Raw genomic sequence first — 20,950 nt, forward strand, 5'->3', positions numbered from 1 at the left:
AAGACTAACTGCAGTCTCAAGTCTTTGTAAACCTAATGACCCTAGTGACACTATACTGGTAGATAGAAGCAAGCAAGCAAGCAAGCGAGATTTCAAGGTGTCAGCATCACAGAAGGCATGGTTTCTAAGAGGCAGGATTACTGTGAGCCAAGTCAAGAGCTCCAGCGGTGTCTACCCTCTTGTCAAGATGCTTTATAGTTGATGTTCTTGTTGCAGATTTTCAGTAATTTTACAATGCAATTTTCCCTTTGATTTATTGTTCCAGGTTCATTGACTTTTTTTTTTTTTTTAAACTCTGTGGCTTTGTGTTTATCTCCTATGTTTCAGAAACTCTTGGCTAGCACCCCTTCCAAACAACTTCTGCTCCACGGTAGTCTAGGGTGCGAACCTTTGAAGGGTACCCTTTTCTATTAAAGTTTAAAAACAAGTGTGCTATGGCACAGCATCTGCCTAGCATGGCAGGGGCTCCACCTTCTACCTTTAGTGTTTGAATAAATGTGGGTGGGGAGTTTGCCACTGACAGCAGGGATGGTTTCTCCTAAGGCCGCTCTCTTTGCCCCATAAATGCCTGTCTTCTCTCTTAGTCTTAGTACAGTATTTTCTCTGAAGCCGTGGCCAAATTTCCTTTTTGTAAGGGTATCAAGTTTTACGAGATTAGAGCCCACCAAATATCAAGGGCCCCCCTTATATTACCTTAATTATCTCTTTAAAATCTCTAAGTGAGATCACATTCCAGAGGACTGGAGGTTAAGATTTTGGTGCATATATTTGACAGGAGGCATGAACACAACTCAGTCTACAATACCTGCCAAAATGCCCTTTCACTCATAAACATGCTTATCTTGAATTGCTCAAAATAATGTCTCCAAAAAAGGTAAAAACCATGCTTTTACCCCCAAAGGCTGCCAAAGCTGTAAACATGTTGACCCTGTTGGGGTCAATGTGGTACTTCTGAAAGCTTGTTTATACATGTTGAGATAAAATTCAGTCTCACATGCTCTCCCTCCAAATTGTAAAGAATTCTCATGATGTCACGGAAAGCCTGTAGTCTTCACACCTACTCTGTGAGGCATAATGCTGTTCATCAGACTCAGCAGGCACCACTCTACCTCTCTAGTCAGTCAGGTAGGCTGAGCATACAATGCATGCTGGCCGTATGGGACTCCAGCCTTTGTGCATGATGGGCAAGAATCTGCAGGAGGTGGTCACTAACTATCTGGAAGGACACTGGGTCACAATTATACAGGTGAATAATGTCTTATTTTCTCCAGGAAGCTGAGTATCCACTGGGAGTCAACTTCAGGACCTGGTCTGTCCATCTTCTGCTCTCTAACTCTTTCTTTGTTTCTAATATTCTTTCCTGAGAAACCTTTGACCATGTGTTGTCCCTGACTTGACATACATGTAAATTAAAATGCACAGAATGTTCTATGAAGATGATGAGGTCACTAAAATTCTTTTGACAAAGAAACTGTAATAGCCCGCTATCTTATACATGATGCTCAGTGTAGACTGGTTTGAGATGTGGGCTATAAGTCAGGTCTCTTCCTAGGATGTCCACACAGTCCCTAAGACTGTTTTACACCATCATCTGTATGAGAAGCCAGTAGCTCCTAACATGTATTCCCAGTCCCGTCTAGCCTTGTGAATTCAAGTCTTCTACTTAGGACCAGTTGTATGTCTAAAAAAAATCTGACCAAAAGGGAAGACTGGATGCAGTGCCCTGAAGTAAGTACACTAGTAAGAGTGATTGTTTGCATGGAAGGTCTCCATTTGAGTGAACGCAACACCACACATCTAGCTGTTCAACAAAAGCCTGTGTGTTATTCTTGGCTATTCCATCTACTCTTTCAATAATCCCACAAGCAGATTCTAAGGGCTCTACTTCCAACATACGCCAACTTAACTCTGTTTCCACTGACATCACGCTGGTCTAAGTCTCCACCATCGGTATAAGTTACTGCTTGGCACCACATCTTCATTCCTTCTCTCCATTGTATTTCCCACACAGCAACAAGGGTAGTCATTTATAACTGTAAACTCAACCTTCTCATTTGCAAAAAAAAGATTCCACATTTTTGTAATGTACATCAAGTAAAGTCAAATTTCTTCCAGTGCTTTGTAGACCAAGATATCTAGCCTTGTCGCCCCCATGGCCAGTGTCACGCCATTCTCCTTTTGGATATGAGTCCTAGTACCACTTCTGGTGCTTAACAAACACAGCCATCCAGTTCCATCCAGTAGGATGTTGCTCCACCATCCTCCAGGGTCTACTTCAGTCCTTTTCAGCCCTCTGTGCACAGGTGACTAAACTCAGAGAGCACACCCTATTACCATCAGCTTTATTTTCTTCCTGCAGTTAATATTGTTCCTATTTCATGGCGTGTTCACATGTTAGCAGGATTCCTGTCAGCCTCATCAGAATGCAGCTTCGTGAGGGGAGGGACCATGGCTGTCCTGCTCACTGCTCTAGCTCTAGCACCTGGGATTCTGAGAGGAAATGCAGGTTCAAGAGGCCAAGCACATCATTCTAGGCTACACAGCTAGCAAAAAGTGTAGCTGAGAGTTGGACCTAGGTTTTGGAATTGTGAAATCTACAACCTTCAGTTTCCTTTGTGCTGTGTCTTGGGCAACACTGCAGCATGCTCTGCCACATTTGACTTCCACGCCTCCATGAAAAGCAGCCACATGGCTTTCCCACTCATTCTTGTCCACTTGACTATACTGATTAGCTGTTAAATATCTACTGCTGTGTGATCCTGGGAGATTTACTAGGTGACTCAACTGATTATTGTAAGTAAGCACTTCCTACAGAATCACATGCTTTTGTCCTCAATGGCTCCAGGGAGGTGGGTAGCACTGTGAACCATGTTTGCAGTGATGAGAAAGAACCACACATAGCTCACAGAATCTGTTTTAGTGTCTGCTGATGACAGAGCAGGACCCTAGCTCCCAGGTCTAACAGGGTACCCAAGCTCTTGCTTTAGTGACGGAAAGTGAATATCATCCATGCTTGAGTAAACAAAGAATGAAAGTCATGCTTTTAGGTTTTAGGTAGAGTAAGAACACAGGTTGGATGTAGTGGCACATGCCTTCAATCTCAGCACTTGCAGGTAGACCTGTGAGTTCAAGGAAAGTCTATTCTACCAGTGAGTTACAGGCCAGCCATGGCTATACAGTGAGACCCTGTCTCAAAAATAGAATTATAAAAAATCTTTAAAAAATTGAGTCACAATCATGGATTTTTCTCTGGTTATGAGAAAATTCTGGAAGTGTGATGGAGTCAAAGCTAGAATCACTGCATGTACAGAAAAGACTTGGCTTAAATTCATGTGTCATCAAATTCATATTGTAAAATAGGATGTAGTAGCTGATCTAAAAAATAAGTATATAAAAATGTGTAAGGGAGAGGAGAACAAGCATTGTGCCACAGGAAAAAAGACCCCGGAACTTTGAAAACAAGGATTGAGGCCAATGGAACTGAAGTTATCAGAACCTTGGACAGCACCAAGAGGGGGTTTTTGGTTCCCTCAAAAGACTCTATGAGACACTAAATTTATATTTTATCTTAATAGGTTGTTCCTCAGCTTCTCTGCTTACTTTTACCACTGCACATATAAAAGCTTATTACGTGCAGAACCTATAATGATGGGATAATTTTTTTTTTTAAGTTTGTTTTTTTTTTTTTTGAGACAGGGTTTCTCTGTAGCTTTGGAGCCTGTCCTGGCACTAGCTCTTGTAGACCAGGCTGGTCTCGAACTCACAGAGATCCGCCTGCCTCTGCCTCCCGAGTGCTGGGATTTAAACAAGTTTTCCCGCTGCAAAATGCCTGACTGCCATCTTAAAGTTTTTCCATAGATAGGAAAAGACAGCCGGATGTTGTTCTACATCCCTTCAAAGGAGAACAGATTTAAGACACACACGGTAGATCTGATCTGAAGCTTACTAACTAGCAGTCCTTCTTACACCCTTATCATTTTTATGCACTTTTCTGCTTTTGCAAGAGTGGGTAGTAGCAGTTCCCAAAGTGCCATGGCTGGATTCTGACATGCACCTTGACATTTGCTTTTACACAATTCCTAAAAACACAGTTTAGAGTCTTCCCTATTGTCAAGTCTGACAAAAGAACCACTCTGTAAACCCTTAGCCTTATCACCAAGCCAAGGATCCTTTCTTTTCTGTCTGTGAAAATGAAGTAGGCCAAAAGCTTTGTCGATCTGCTCTTGAAAACAATATGGTCACAAAGCTCACTATGACTACTCTGTATCTTTACAAATTTTGTGGGGCTGCCCTGTTTCCCACCCCCACAAAGGGCTGATTGAGGTGGCAAATTAATCCTCTACAGTGTGTAAAACAAGGTTCTGGGAAGCCCTAAGCCCACTGGTAGAGCACAGGGATGCTGTTGTGCTCAACCCTTCATCTCCAGGGAATCAAAAGGAGCCACAATGCAGTCATCAGCATGTTTTCACTCTGCAAGACCCACACTTCCTATTTAGAGCACACAGCCATACCCCATTCTACATTCTCACAAGGCTCCTTTTATTTATTTGTGTTTGTTATTATATGGTGCATACCGACATGTTTGTGTGACTCCACTGGTGTGTACACACCCATTGAGAGGAAAAAAGAATGTCCATTGTAAACTTGTTAAAAGGAGAAAGAGACCCCCACTGTTTTCCCTTTGGCCAGACCTCTATAGAGAAAAGATTTTAACTCTCGATGCCCCAGAAGGGAATGGCTTCTTTGTTATTCCACATTTTGTAATGGCTGGAAATCACAAATGCATCTTAACTTCCACAGGCCAGAATCTGATATTCCTTCAGTTCCACAGCTCACATCAGACAGTGAACTATGTATGGGGAAGCTGATATTTAATAGCTCAAGTTGTTCTTACAAAGCAAGATAAGCATGGCCAGGAAGAAACTTACAACGACTCAACTGTGGAATAGTATTTTTGTGAAGATTTTGGTTGGGTCTTTACTGGTTTTATTTTGGAAGTAAGTATAAATATGAACTGTGATGTCTCTGGAAATTTTAGTTTTGAACTGCTTGCTCAAAAAAAAAAAAATAAAGCTAAGCACCCACCACCCACACTATGAACCACCAGCTCACGGTAATTTTATTAGTGATTCAGGTAGCTGCATAGAGTCAGTGCCTCCATAATCCAGGTCTACTTGGTATAAAAATGAAAAGAAAGCTAGCTAGATCCCAATATACTCTTGCTCTTCCAAATTATGTATGTACTTATGGCAACCAAGTTAAAACTGAGTGGTCTTTTGTTGCAGCCACATTTTTGAGCAGAAGAGGCTACAGATGTCCCTTTCACACAGAGGCACTGCAAACCAAAAAGAAAACAAGTATTCCTTCTGTGTCAAAGAGACATGGATATGGGCAAGAAGTAAGTGTCCGCCTTTTTAATGGAACCCATAACTCTACGTCAACCTGGGATACAAACGGTTAAGTGCCACATGTTCTCTCACTCATTCTCACTCTTTTCTAACGTCCAAAGGACAGGGCTCAGTGACAACACAGTGCATGAAATGAAGAGGGAGGGCTCTCAAATTAATTAACTGGAAATGAGTCATGTCAATGTTTTGGAAAGGCGGAGGGGAGAAAAGAGATTGGTAGAATTAGTCACAGTGAGAAACTTACTTCAAGTGCCCGCCAGTGCTCAGAAATCCAGTGAGAAGCAGAGAATCAAAGGAATGAAGCGTACTTGCCATCTGAAAGGATGCACAGAATCCAATCAAGGGTCCCAGTCGTTGCCAAGTAGGGGGTATGCCCTCAAAAATGTTTATTATCAACTACAACGGTAAGCACAAGGTACATGACTGGAAAGCGTGCTCTACCCAGGGGGACAAAGGTGAGGCAGACGTCACACTTACTGCACAGAAATAAAGAAAACGTCCACTTGTAGCTTACACACATTGAACTCTAAAGGACGAGAGGTTCCCACATCTGTGCTCTACATTTCCAATATTGGGGATTTCATACTGCAGAGATGAGAGATCCACGAGATGGACTCTGAATGTGTTCAGGTGGAGATCATTCACTAAGAAAAAAAACCAAACAGAAACAGGGTCATAGCAACAGCACATCTATTTACAAGAACCATCAAAGGGAAAACGCAGAGCTTTGCTTACGTTGTGGTCACCAGGAAGACCCCCAAAGGATATATGCGACAGCACACAAAAAGCTGCAGTGGATGCTGCTACTTTAAAACAAAGCCCGGTTCCGGCCAGGAACTTGTTTACAATGTATACATTTCAGTATGTTTTTTATGTCATGATCTGCATTAGTTGTAATTTTAAGCAAATGGAATCACAAAACCTGACTAAAAAGTTCCTTGCAGCACTTTTCAGATTTGCTTATTTAGCAACTTCTCCCTGTCTCCTCTGTTCTCTATAACAACCTCTCACTACCAAGGTTACAGGGACACAGGGGCAGCTTCAGGGAGAGATTGGAGAATAGTTTACATAAGAGTACTTACAGGTGGGGGGATGTCATTATTAGACTTCAGAATCAGTTTCTCTCCAATCTTTTCAACTTCAAAACCCATTTTCTTCAGCAGAGATGCATCTGCCAAGCCCTGCTCCTCCATTTTTGCAATGAAATCTTGGTTTTGGCTGTTGTCTTCAGTGAGATTTCGCACGGCGTACACCACCCACTGCATCATAACTAGAGCACAGTGAAGGAATTTAACAGCACACTTCCCCATTTCTGTAACTCACATGACTGTTGGAGGAGTACAAGAATACTGATGAGATTTTCTAGGGGGTTATAAAAAATATAAATATGCACTCCACGAGGAAACCATTTAAAAGGCTGTAAAAGTGCACACGTGCTTGTGCATCCCACATGTGATTCAGCAGCCAGCCCCGGAGAACAGCTCACAGAGTGTCTAATGAACAAGATCATGAGCATGCGTGCGCACACACACAGACACACAGACACACACACACACAGACACACACACACACACACGGTGTGGGGGAGCAAAGACTTGGTGCAGCTACTGCCGAGGTTTAGGAACACAGCAGTACACATACGCACACTCCCGGGCATTATGTCAAATCACTAGGGAAGGACAAGAGGAGCTTTGCAGACAAATCAGAGGCGCTGGGGGGAAAAAATCAGACAGGAAACTAGTTCTGTTTAAAGTGCAGTTATCGGTAAGAATGGTTTCCTAGGAGTCACCATGGAATTTCTCTCATTCAGTATTTCAGAGACAAAGCCTCAGCTGTGAAGGATTTGCTAAGTTCAGTGTGAAACACTCATGCCCTGAAAGCACACGACCCTCACTGCCTCCCCATGCCCAGGCCCTCAAATGAAATGCCCCGCTTGGTGTCCCCACATCAGAATGAAGTCGACAGAAGCTTGGGGTCACACTGCTGCATTATTCATGATGACTCAGGTGGCAGGAATAGTGTCACACTCAGGAAAACTGAAAGATGCTACTAGCCAGCATTCTGTAAGGCAGAGACTACCAAGGATAGGCTTTTTGTTTAGGTCTTCACTCTGGTCCAGAGGGAACCACAGGAGCCTAGGCTAGAATAAATATATTTCCAGAGAAGTAGGCCTATCTGCTCACAACCAATAGCGTGCCAAAATAATCAAATCCAGAGGGCTGGGGATGCAGCACAGTGGTTCACTGGGTCATGGTTTTGGTCCCCAGCACACCCACCCCAAAAACAGACCCTTTCCCTGATAGCCATTAGATACACCACTCTAGCAGCTCCAAAGGCAGACAGGGGTGCACAAGGTTCTAAAGGGCGTCAGGCAAAGCTTTGGATCAAGATCTGGGCTTCTCTGGCAAGAGGACTGGTTCTGAGACATTTCAATCAGAAGTGAAGCCCACAAGAGGCTGTCAACAGTAATAAAGGTGGGGGGCTCTTCTTGCAGTACTTAAAAAAATGAACCAGTTTCTCTATAGCCCAGTAACCTCAAACGAAATTAAATCTTGAATCTATTCCCTACAAGAATGCAAGCATTAAGCGCGGGGGTACTATATGAGCAAGGGGTATTTATAGGGTTTTAGAAGATTGTGCCATTCTAGCCTTGATAATCCAACCCTGGTTCATAATCCTGTCCAGCTCTTCTACACATCTCAGGGCAGCTCTCTTCCTGATCATGACCCTTTCTCTGGCTGGGCTCATATTTGTGGAATGATGGGGTCTAGACAGAACCCTGTACAAAAAAGTCCTTAGTAGCCCTGAATGAATGAATGAACGATCTGTTGGCATTTGAAGGTTTATCATGGAAAACACTTGAGAGTATCGATGGCTGAGTGTTTCTGAAGGTACAGAACAGAAAGAAGCTGCACTTGCCAGCGGATGTTCAGTCTATACTTATCACCCTTGCTGGAGACTGTTTTCACCTGGCAATCTGTCTGCCATCTATCATGACAAGGTCCTGTTCCTTTATAAGGCTCTGCTTCTTTTCTGAAAACCAAATCCACACAAATACTGAAATAACACCCGAATTTGCATTTCTCCCCTTTCCATGGTCATTGAGTCTCCACTTTGTGCCATCACAGAAAATAAAAATAACATCTGTGGGTGCCAGACACTTCCAGCACAAGAAGTAATTTCTGAACAAATTATTTTCTATGACTCTTTCTACAAGAAAGGTGGCACTATTATTATACAAACTCATCCTTTCACTTTTTATAGAAACGAGGAAGCGGCAATTAGATGAGCTGTGACTAGAGGCGCAAACTCAAAAAGACAATGTGTAAAACTGGAGGTAGGGCTGGCCAGAGACAGAACAAAACACGTTCTCCTTCCTAGGACCTTCTGGCTATTAACTTAAAGAGAAATGAACTTGGACAAATTTGAGGTGACCAAGATTTTTCTAAGAGCTCCTGCAATCAAAAGGCTGGGTGATTCAGTGGTGACACACTGTCACTACCAATTGCGAACAGAGTCTCTGGAGGAAGATACCATGACCCAACTTCAAGTTATCAAGTCAGCTGCATTTTGGGGAGTGCCAATGGCCCTGCCTTCCTTTCGCTAGGGACCCTTGCCTCTTAGACCTCACATCATACTGCCTATCTTCGTAAGCCTTGGTCCTTGCCTGTTTTCTTTTTCAAGCAGCCATTCTCAGCTGAGTCCCAGGTACTGTGGGGAGCCTTCCAGGGATCTCACTACTCCCCAGTACCAGTGTAAACTAAGGCTGTCAGAGGCACCCACTCTTAGCAACACTGCTTCTCACACTGCACTGCACTTAGCTAAGAGCACCTCAACGACAGGCGCCATACCTAATTCACTTCTTTGTCTCCAGCACTCAGTCTAACTCCTAACACTTATTTGTTAACTTGGGCACTAGGGCACTTATTATGCACGCTCCCACCATCTGTGTGTATTTTTGTGTACCCTAATAACTGTGAGCTTCTCATACATGATTGGTGTCTTATTCATCTGTCTTTGTCCTTTGTCTTAGCACAGTGCAGGGAAATACCAGCAGAATGCAAAGGCAAGTGCGTCCTCTCTAGTGCCACAAAGTAGAGCCATGATGACACTGAAGCGAGCTCCACAACAGTGATGTTCTGCCCTCACATCCCAGTGGTTTCCTGATCATGGCTTGGAAGTCTAAGATTCCAGGACAACAAACCCAACACAAATGCAAGCCAGGAATGAATGCTGGACTGTGTAAGCAAAAGGGCCAAGACAACCAAGTACCAGCAGAATTCTATGGAAAGCTGATTTCAAACACATTCATCTCAGGGCAGGGCTAAGAATTCTTTGAGTATGGCAATTTATCATCAACTCACCCCTAAGTGTTTGGAAGCCAAATTGCATACAAAATACAAAACAACCTGGTGTAATGCCAACTGCCTGTAAGAAAAAAAGGCAGTTTACAGAAGAGTGTGTGTGAGAGCTCTCTAGCAGATGAAGGGCTGCAACTGGGCTTCAGGGATAGCTCTCCAGGACAAAACATAATGGAACCAACAACCTAAGAGAAGAAGCCTTGATAGCCAAGCAGCAAAGGCATTTTTGTCTTTTCCAAAACTGATAGTGAAAGTGTCAAGATGTGGAAATGAAGGCCATGGAGGCGTTTGGGAGAACTATAGCCATAAGAGCATACTGGAACCAACACCTCAGCACCTGGGAAATCAGAAAGAATTGATGAATTGCCAACACCAGCACTCATTACTAAACTGTGACTTTAACATTTTTTTCATGTTATCAATGGCATCAACCAGCTTTCCCAGGATTCCATAAAGCTCAGAGTCCTGCACATGTTCTCAGGTAGACATGAAGCATCCCTCTCTCTAAGTGAGCACCAGCAGCTGATAGTGCAGTCCATCAACAGAACAAATACTGCCTAAAAGTCCTCTGAACTGTTTCTACTCAAATGAGAACATTGGGCTGGTGGGTTTCAGATTACACACAAATTTCTAAAGTTTATTTTTATTAGGTATTCAGGCTCTAATTTTTCCTTTTAAATTAATTTTTAAACTCACATATTAAAGACATGATTGTTCATATTTTGGGGCTCCATATGACATTTCAACACCTATATGTATATACACTGCAATGCTCACAGCTATTTCATCCAGCAATTTTATAATTAGCTTACCTATTATTAGTGTGTATGTTCATGCATGGTGCACAGGGCTGTGCATGCCGTGTTTGCAAAGCTCAGAGGACAACTCTGTGGAGTCAGTTCTCTCCATCACCTTAACACGAATTCTGGGGTGTGTGTGAACTCAGGTTGTCAGGCTTGCAAGCACCTTTATTCACTAAGCACTGTGTTAGCACCAATATTGCTATTCCTTTATGGTGAAAACCCTCAACTTCCTTTCTCATGGTTTTTTGAAATTTAAAGTACATCATTGTTAACTAGTCACCCTACTGTGCCACAGCACCTGAACTTCTTATTCGTGTAACTCGGTACTCAGAGATGACAAAAAGAAAGAACTTTTTTCAGAAGATGGAATTGAAAAGAGAAACACTGCAAAACACAATCTTAAGAGTTGTCTGATCCTTAGTCCTGGGTCATGAATATGTATGGTCTCCTTGTTAGTGTGCTGTGAATGGCTGGAGCCTGAGTAGTCAGTTCAGACCTAGACAGTCTTAAGTGTCACAAGGGAGATTAAAACAAGTCCCAGTTAATATTCACATTGCCCTCTTGTTCCCTCTGTAAAGGGACAGGGAACAAGAAAGAGTGGGGGAGAAAATTCAACATCTTCTAAAGTCTCTAATCCTACCAATACTTGAAGTCCTTTATTGTATGCTTAGCTCTGGAAAGAGCGCTTCTACTGTTTCCATAGCTACTACAAATAGAAGGCATGAGCCTGTTTGTCACAAAACTGCCTTGAAAGGGCCCGCAATCAGTGCTGCAGCTTTTCTGCAGAACACTCTGGTGTTGTGACCTAGGCCACAGAGACCACAGTGGCAGTTAGCACCATGCTGCTGCTGTAGCACCAGGAAGGAGAGGAGGAGGAGTTGAGAATACCTATGCCAGCTGGGTACCATGTGGGCCCCATGCTAAGCCTGGAACTGTGAACAGGTTAAGTGACTCAGTATTAGTGGACAGAAAATTGGAGGAAAAATTTCACAAGCAGATTAGTACCAACCAGCCAATTTATGTACAAGTCAACTTTAAAGTACAATCAATTGAGTTAAAATGTTACCTGTTAAGACAGACTTCATCTAGCTATAGGCAGAATGTTTCTAGGAATCAAATCCAACAGACTTCAAATCTAAAGATGACTGTTGCCAAAGCCCCGTCTAGGAGCCTGCTGAAAATGAGGGTTGGCAAGTAACTGGCAAGAAACAATAAACAGTTTTATCTGTTTTATATAATTTTCATATATGTTAGGGAATCAATTTTAGTATCTAAAAATTCAGTTCAGTCACACGTGAGTGACCCAGGGCTTTGTGGGAGAACAGACACCTTCTGCATTGCACACCTCCGTCCTGTCTGCCCGCTCCTCTCTCCAGGAGCCTCCTTCCAGCCCGCGTTCTGACAGTGACGCTACAGGTGCTTCCCAAGCAGCACTGTTTCCCCTTCTCCATGAGTTAATCCTGTCTCTGAGGGGAAGGTAGATGGAGGCCACCCAGCTCCCAAGAAGGCCTGGGGTGCTGAGCACTTGTTTCCTGGTCCCTACCGCCAAGGTTTTCCTGCTTTGTATGAGGGGAATAAGCACACTTTGGTTTTAGTAACATAAAGCATTTCCAGAAGTTTTATAATAGGACTGCTTGCTATGCTCATAAACTTCAGTTTTGCATAGTTTGAAAAGGGTGTTACTTAGTGGTAATGCACGCATTTATCATTCACTCTGGTCCTCAGATAATCCTTCCATGGCATGGTTTGTAAAGGCCCTTGAAGGAGACTTCTCTGTCACCGACTATTCTCAGTTTTGTTGGAGGACTGCCATGCCTGCTTTTTGCCCTATAGCAGTAGCTCCTCCAAAGCTGTATGCGTGTAGATCCTGTTCCTTCCCTGGCTAGCTGTCTAAAATAACCTTTCAGCATACTATGTAGGTAAAGATCAACTACTATATGGCATGCATATATAGATATTATGTCAAGTACATATATATCCTAAAATTCAAGTAAAAAGCCTTTGATATCTAAACTATTATCAATGAAATATAAATATCCCAATTCCATACTTTTAATAGTCCCTTGCTTACTAGTTCCTTGCCTATCCAAAGCCACAGGTCAACATCTGAATGGCAGCATGTTAAACCCCATGCTTCTTTGGCCTACTATCTTTACAACTACTTAGCTTCTCTGAACAGGCCAATCATTTCTGGACATCCAGAGAGATTTCTGTTGCTTTCAGAATGAAGTTCATTTTATATCACTGTTAACTTTTATCATTATCTTTAGTTACCAACACTCATTCTCTATACACCATTCTCATTCAGAAAGTAAAGAGGAAGGCTTAGTGAGGACAGATTCTCCTGAGTTCCTGAGAGGGTGCTGGAACCAGTGTATGCAGTAACCACCCACACTGGCTCCCCCTACTGCCCTAAATTGTTGGATTATCTCGCATCTAATTGTCTTCTGAGTTGTGTGTTTTAATGCAAGGGAACATCTGTACTCGAGGGTTTCATTGAGTGCTGCATGTGCCATTCCATGGTTTGCGGCCTGTTGTCTAACAGTGTCTAGCAGATCACAGCTCACGTCATGTGTGCATACCTGCCAACTTACTAATGGCTAGCTGCCAACACTGAAAGCGGGAAAAGAGAAAAACAAACAGAAAAGGGTAGGAAAGAAAAAACCCACCACATTTGTGAGTTACAGGCCATAATATGAAGAATATGGAATATAAGTTCTTAATACAAGCTACAAATAGCAAGTAGTTTCTGCCTACACAGAGGGAAAGTCACCTCAGAATTATCACCACTTTAGGGACCAGATGCTTTCCTGTCCTCTCCAGCCACAAGGGAGACAGAAAGAAATTGCAGAGATGGTGCAAAACAGCTCTGTTGCTAGAGACCTGCTCCTCTGTGCAAAGGCCACATCCACTCTTTACAACATCCAGCTTACTTTTCCTAGAGTGACCTTTAAAGAGGAGTGAGACACTGTTCAAGGGCCTCCTCCTCGAAGCCCACACATCGCTCCACCTTCTGAAAGCTCCCATTTCCTGACAGCATCTGTGGGTAGGGTGGGGAACCATGCCACATACCGCCCTCTGTCTGGACCCTGGCCGGGTTCCGTGCTCACTCCTTCAATCCCAGATGCACACCACCCGGCATCCAAGATGAGAAAGAAAACATACTGTGGGCCCATCCAGCTGGCAGTGAAGTCATGGGAAGACGACATTCTCCCTGCCAGGCAGTCATCACTCGCACTGCCCACTCCAAATGCTTCTGTGGCGAGAAGGGCTGTGCTCGCAGGTACCTTGTCTTCACGGGGTTTTGGTGGTGAAGGATCTTAGAGCACTGAAACTAATTTTGTACATTACATATTCTGGAATCCTTTTTACTACCCACTTCAAAGCAGAGCGTGGTACAAAGCAGGCACAGTCTGGCACCCCTATCACACTACAGGTTTCAGGATCAGAAACAACCAATACCACTTCTAACCCAGACCACACCAAAGGGCTTTGGGGCCACAAGTGGTTCCATTTGTATTTGGGGCAGCACTCTGACGTCACTTCTGAGACAAAACGGGCTATTGCATGCGGCATACTAAGAAGTATCCAGCATGTGCACTGAACCCAGGGCATATGAGCAGTATTCTATAGCACTCTGGGGTACTTTCTTCCTAGGCTCCCTGCTCACCTGCCAGATTACTGTCTTATCTGAGCTGTGGCCTTTGGTATGTAGAGCTTAAGTGATCTAACTATTTAACCAGAGACAGCTTGCTCAGCTCCTGTGTCAGATTTGGGCTGTGAGATGTTAAGGAATACATACAGATGCACAACACAAGCACATCCACCTTCATTCTTGTGGGGACAGCTGGGGAGATTATTAGACTTCTAAAGAAAACAATGCCCAGGAAGCCAGTCATAGCCAGGTCCCCACTAACAGTGTTATGGCTGAGCTTTACACCAAGGCCCCACCTGCTGGGACAAGAGATGTTTATAAAATGCTTAGAGCTCTGGAATAGAAGACCCATGAGGAAAGTTGCTTCATCTGAACCCATTCAGATCACACTACCTCTCAGTGCAGGTGAAGCTCTGAAGGACATTTACTTCAATGTCTCCCCCACTTGCCAAGGCTGAGAAGAGAATGGTCAGTGTATCTGCATAAAAAGGAAAAGTAGTAACAAAACAATAGCAGACTCACTTCTAACCTAGTTGATAGTCGCTGTTTTAAGCACTTACTAACCCTATGATTATCTTCAACCTTCTGAAGAGGAAACCAAGATCCTGAAAACCTAGAGGCTGAGTAACCTGTCCATGCCCCGCAATAAAAGGTGGTGAAGCCAGGGCATAGCCACAGGCAATGTGGCTTCAGCATTCACCTCCCATCTCAAGGCCATGAAGCTTCCAAACATCTCTGGCCCTGGGAAGAAGCAGGGCAGGCCTTCCTCCTGACACTCTGAGTTTCATGCTCTGCCTAGACATTAAAGAAGGGAAGAACAGTCAAGTTTGAGACTTGAAACAGGTTTCCTTCACTCCCAAAAGCCCACAGGATAACACCAACCTGCAGATAGCATTCAGACCAACAATCTCTGTAAAACACTTTCAGAACTAGCTAATAAACTGATGTTCAAAATGAAGTGAAAATGTGGAGTCGAGAAAGTAATCCATCTAAATTACAGGAGATTAGTGTTGGTCTAGCACTAACGACATTTCAGAACTAATAAAGTGTAGCCAAGGGTCAGAAACAGTTCTGCGCTAGAAAGGATTAAATGAAGAACACAAATAGCACAGAGCTTCTGGTGGATTTGAGAGAAGACAAGACACAGCAGGCATACAAGAGCCAGGAAAGTCCCATCCTGTGAATGCTGGGGCCTGGGCATTTGGACCTACTGTCCTTAGTGAGGTTTTATCAGTCCCCTGGGGGGAGGAGGAGGTTGGTCATGGGTCACATGGGCATGCTGACAGGCTGCGTGTGCCTGGCCCTTCCCCTCACAAAAACCATCAGGAAGTCAGCAGTCAGAAGTGAAGTGTGGCCCTAAGACATAGGACAAGAAAGAGGTGTCTGAATACATAATTAGAAGGAGGTGGCAGAGAGCTGCCCTGATTCTTTCTCTGCATAGGAACCCCTAAGCCCGACTTCCTATTGGGGAAGACCACTACTGCATCCCTTTAGCCTCCCATGGTCGGCCTACAACAGAAACTTATAATCTGAAAACAAGAGTCAATAAATATTTTAGACTATTTCAGTTAGGTAAGGTGTTGTGGTGGCATTAAATTTCTATAGTTTTTTGATATATCTATCTTTTAGTACTAGATACTGTGCTTTTGTGGAGGAGATTATTACAAAACTGTAATATTTCTGTTGTTATCATCATGCTTGCTTGTTTGTGGTACTAGGGTCTTGGTGCACGCTAAGCAAGCACTTTACTACTTGCTGGATTCCCTTCTAGAAATGCTAACACTTGAATGTGCTTTCCCTCTAATATAGACAATATGGCTTGTTATTTATACCAAGATTAGAGCAATGGATAAAGATCCCAACAAAAGTGCAAACTGTTAATCACACAATGGAGGATTTCTCCGAACCTTAACCATGACTGAAGCATTCATATAGGAGGTATGAAGACATCATATGCCTTGCATAGGTGATGAGACCCAGGTCTAGCTCCAGTGCAGAGCTTTGTAGTAGGAGTCATTTCAAATGGGCACGTTTCCATGCCTCTTGGCTGTAAGCTCCCTCATTCATACAATGAGGATCACAGATTTTCTTATATGAGGTGATGATGGTGTGGGACTCATGGACATAAGGTCTAAAGAGGACTGCCATTTATGCTGTTAACTGCCTAACAGACTTGGCCATGCACAAAAGCAACTGCCACAACTTTCACTTTTATAAAATAAGGGTAATATTTTATGGATAGTCATGAAGATTAAATAAAATCACAATGTCATGGATAAGAATTGTTAAATGGCTGCTTTGGTTCTTGGGTCCAAAAGATCAGGAACTAACTCTGTATGGGCCCTGAGAAGGAACTCAGTACAAGGTGCAACTGCTGCATTCTGTTCTTCAATTTCTCACTGCAGTGAAATAGGGCTCACCATCTTTACCATTTCTCAGTGCACAGCTTAAATACGACTATGCTATACCCATCCCTACAACTCTCTGTGTGGTGTATGTGTGTGCACACGTGGAGGTCAGGGCATGATGCTGATGTATAATGGTTTCTGTCTTTCCATTCTTCAAGACAGGGTTTTTCTGTGTAACATTGGCTGTCCTGGAACTCGCTCTGTAGACCAGGTTAGAACCGTCTACCTCTGCCTCCCGAGTGCTGGGATTAAAGGTGTGTGATTCTACTGCCTGGCTCCATCTTATTTTTCTGAGACAGGCTCTCTTGATGACATCTGAAGAATGTCATTTTGACTGTTGGCTGGTCAAGTCTTCAGGCTTGTGCAGCAGTCACTTCGCCCACCCTCTCCATAACCTTTGGGGCTGTACGACTGAAACTCTAAACCCATTAAGCAGCGATGTTCCCTTTCCCCCAGCTGCCAGCAGACACCTTTCCACTTCCTGTCTCCATGGTTCCAACTATTCTATGTACAAGGCGGTGGAGATGACACGTCTTTTTATGACTGGCTTACTTTGTGGCCTTAGGTTCACTTATGCCACAGCATATGACAGCAGTTGTTCTGTGACACAAAGAGCATATTTTGCTTTCCTATTCATTCTCTGGATGGACACCTAGGCTGCATCCAGCCCATAGCTACTGTAAATGATGCTGCTATGAATAGGGGTGTGAAAATATCTCCAAGGCCCTGCTTTCGGTTCTGAAGGAAGTACACTCAGAAGTGGAATTGCTACATTGTATAATGATCTTGTTCTTAACTTTCTGGGACAGCACTACTGCCAACAAATGTTTTGATAGTAGCTGTATACTGATTCCCACTAACAGTGTGCACAAGCTCCTAATTCTTGCCAAATTGTTTAATTTTCTGTATTTTTGACAGTTAGCCACTGTAGGGGGCATGAAGAAGTATCTCATGGCTTGCTGTGTGTGCTTAATGACATGTGATATGGAGTATCTTTTCCTGGTGATTACAAAGCCCAAGGGAGATCTTTTCAATTCATTTGTCCATCTTGGAATTGACTTATGCGGTTTGGTTATAAGTGTTTTCTCCCATTCCAAAAAAGTTACCCTTTTATGGTTGATGGTGTCTTCTAATGCACAATTTTTAAAAATTTGATGCAGCCTAATTTGTATGCTGACTTTGCCATTTGTATCAAAATTAAGAAGCCACCCCCAAATCTAAAGATGGCACTTTCTTCCTTGTGTTTTACAGTTTTAGTAAGATCTTTAGGCCTTTGATAAAGTGTTGTGTATGGTGTTGGAAAGGGTCCCTTCTAATGTCCTTTTTTTGGCAATGGGTCTCATGATGCTGTCCAGGATGGACTCCAACTCTTGGGTTCAAGTGGTCCTCCTGCCCCAGCTGCTCAGCTTCCCAATTTCTGTCATCTGTGAGTGTCCAGTTTTACCTGTACTATTTGTGGATAGAGTGAAAATTCCCATCCTTGTCAAAAAATTATGAGACTACGTATGCCAGGGTTTATCTCTGGGTCTGAATTCTACTGTGCTAGTTCACATAGCTTTCTTTAGGACAATTTTAAAGCTGAGATCAAGTTGTAGAATTAGGAAGCATAAGGACTCTGGAGAAGTGTTTCTGATGTTTCCTGAGATCCTATGAATTTCAGAACAAGTTTTCCTACTGAGCTGCACTAAATCTAAAGACATAGTAGAAAATTACTGACAGATTATCAAAACCTTCAACTCATGAACATGAGTGTATTTCCATTCCCTTAGAGAGCACTTTTCTTTCAACAACATTTTCATTGTATAAGCCTTCCACCTGCTTGGTTAAATTAATTTCTCAGTATTTTATGATGCTACTATAAATGGAACACTTTCTTTTTCACAAGGTTCATTAGTACACAGAAATACAATTGTTTCTAATTCATTGATTCTGTATTTTACTATTTTGTAGAATTCATTTATTAGTTATATTAGTATTGTCTAGAATACATAAGTTTTCTGTATGTATAGTCAATCACCTGAACAGTTTCATTTCTTCCTTTCCAATTTAAATGCCTTTCATTTTTTCCTGCCTAGTAGCTTTGGCTAGAACCTTCACAACTATGTCAAATAAGAGGTAGAAAAACAAGCCAGGTGGCAAAGGCAGGCAGATCTCTGAGTTTGAGGCCAGCCTGGTCTAAATAGAAAGTTCTAGGACAGCCAGGGCTACGCAGAGAAACCTGTCTTGAAAACCCAAACAGGAGCGGAGCACTCTTGCTTTGCCCTTCACCTTGGAGGAAAGGTGGCCAATCTTCTGCCATGCCGTGGACTTCTCACAAAGTTTCTATGCTGGTGGGATAGCTACAGTGCATGCCGTGGACTTCTCACAAAGTTTCTATTCTGGTGGGATAGCTACAGTGCATGCCGTGGACTTCTCACAAAGTTTCTATTCTGGTGGGATAGCTACAGTGCATGCTGTGGACTTCTCACAAAGTTTCTATTACGTGGACTTCTCACAAAGTTTCTATTACGTTGGGATAGCTACAGTGCATTTCTAGTTTTTTTTTTTTAACATGAAAGCTATTTTTTTTTTTAATTTTGCCAAATGCCTTTTCTGCACCAATAGAATTGACCATGCAATCTTTTCACTTGTTCTGTTAATGTGGTTTACCAAGACAACCAATTTAGTGCAGCCATCCCTGCATTCCAGGAAGAAATCTTGCTGGATTGTTGTGTATAATCCTTTTAACATGCAGCTGAATTTAGTTTGCTAGTATTTTCTTGATTATTTCAATGTCAGTATTCCTAAGGAATATTGGTTTGCGGTTTCCTTATAGTGTCTCCTTTAACTATTATAAGGTGATGTTCCTCTCATGAAATGAAGTAAGAAGTGCTACTCTGTCTTCAATGTTTTGGAAAAGTTTGAGAATGACCAGTGTTAATTCTGTGAATGTAGACTCCACCAGGGAAGGCATCAAGTGCAGGGGTGCTGACCTCCTCACCAGGACAGGTATACTCAGTCTCCATTCCTTAGCAACTTAGATACAATTTTGCCCAATATCTAGAATTTATTCACTCAGGTTAACCAAATCATAGGCATACAATTATCACAGCACCTTTATCATTCTTATTTCTATAGAGTCAGTAGAGTATTGGATTGTTTCATATCTGATTTTAGTGATTTGAGTCTCCTCTCCTTTCTCATAACCATGTAGATACAGGTTACCCATCTAAAAGAACAACTTTTGCTTTTGGCACCTAATTTCATTCTATTATGAAAGCTGTGTGTACTAACTCTCTTTGAAAACCCACTGAGAGTTGATCTGTGTTGTGATACAGGGTCTATCCTGGAGAACGCTCCAGGAAGCACTTGTGGGAGATAGGCATGCCATTGCATTCTGTGCATTATGTACGTACAGCTGGTGCAGCATGCTGTTTAAAGTCTCTGCGCGCCCTCATCTTCTGACAGACTTCTACCTGTTATTCAAAGTTGGAGACCGAAATAGACAACTATTAAGAAAACTTTGAGCCAAGAAGAGGTGGTGCACGCCTTTAATCTCAGCACTGGTCCATAGAGCAATTCCAGGCCAGCCTGGTCCATAGAGCAATTCCAGGACAGCCAGAACTGTTATAAAGAGAAACACTGTCTCAAAAAACTGAAAACAAAACAACAACAAAAAACCAAACCTCTTTTCTTTAGACTTGTCAGGATTTTATTCATATACTTTGATGTACTTTTGCTCTAATTTTATATTTCTTTGTAAATTTTTTTCTTTTTGAGATAGCGTTTCTCTGTAGCTTTGGAGCCTGTCCTGCAACTTGCTCTGTAGACCAGGATGGCCTTGAACTCACAGAAATCCACCTGTCTCTGCCTTCAGAGTGATCAGATTAAAGGTATGTGCCATCACTGCCTGGCCCTCTTTGTAATATTTTCAATTAAAAACTTTTAATAATTATTTTGGTGTGCATGTGGGTGCATGCACGCCATAGTATGAGTATTTGGAGGTCAGAGGACAATTTTCTAGAGTTGGGTCTCTCCATATAACAAATGAGTTTCAGGGAATGAACTCTGGACTTCAGGGTTGGTGGCAAATGGCTTAACCTGTGCAGTCACCATCTCTCCACCAAGGAACATTTATATTTCTTGTCTTTTCTTGCTATGTTGAACTTTTTATTACTATGTATTATGCCCTTCACTGTCCTCTGTAACACCTTTAGCTTTAGAGTAATTTTGTTCTCATCAATTATTTCTCACTCAAGTTTTTTATGCTTTTAACCTTTTCTGTCTTTGAATCTAAGCAGTTTCTATAGACAGCATAACTGGATCACATTTCATC

General features: G+C 42.6%; 1 protein-coding gene across 1 annotated transcript in view; it reads right to left on the bottom strand.

The window, feature by feature from the left end:
• Nucleotides 1-5,759: 5,759 nt before the first annotated feature.
• Atxn10 (ataxin 10) overlaps nt 5,760-20,950 on the bottom strand; it is a 151,856-nt gene continuing 136,665 nt past the window's right edge. The window contains exons 11-12 of the mRNA XM_041672603.1: nt 6,491-6,678; nt 5,760-6,052 (exon numbers count right to left, since the gene is read on the bottom strand). Coding sequence (XP_041528537.1) covers nt 6,050-6,052; nt 6,491-6,678 — 191 coding nt within the window. The 3' untranslated portion in view covers nt 5,760-6,049. The remainder of the gene's footprint in view (nt 6,053-6,490; nt 6,679-20,950) is intronic.

The sequence above is a fragment of the Microtus oregoni genome, unplaced genomic scaffold (assembly GCF_018167655.1).
Source record: "Microtus oregoni isolate MIOR12 unplaced genomic scaffold, Mior012 000022F_ref0000154, whole genome shotgun sequence".
In the NCBI taxonomy this organism is placed as follows: Eukaryota; Metazoa; Chordata; class Mammalia; order Rodentia; family Cricetidae; genus Microtus; species Microtus oregoni.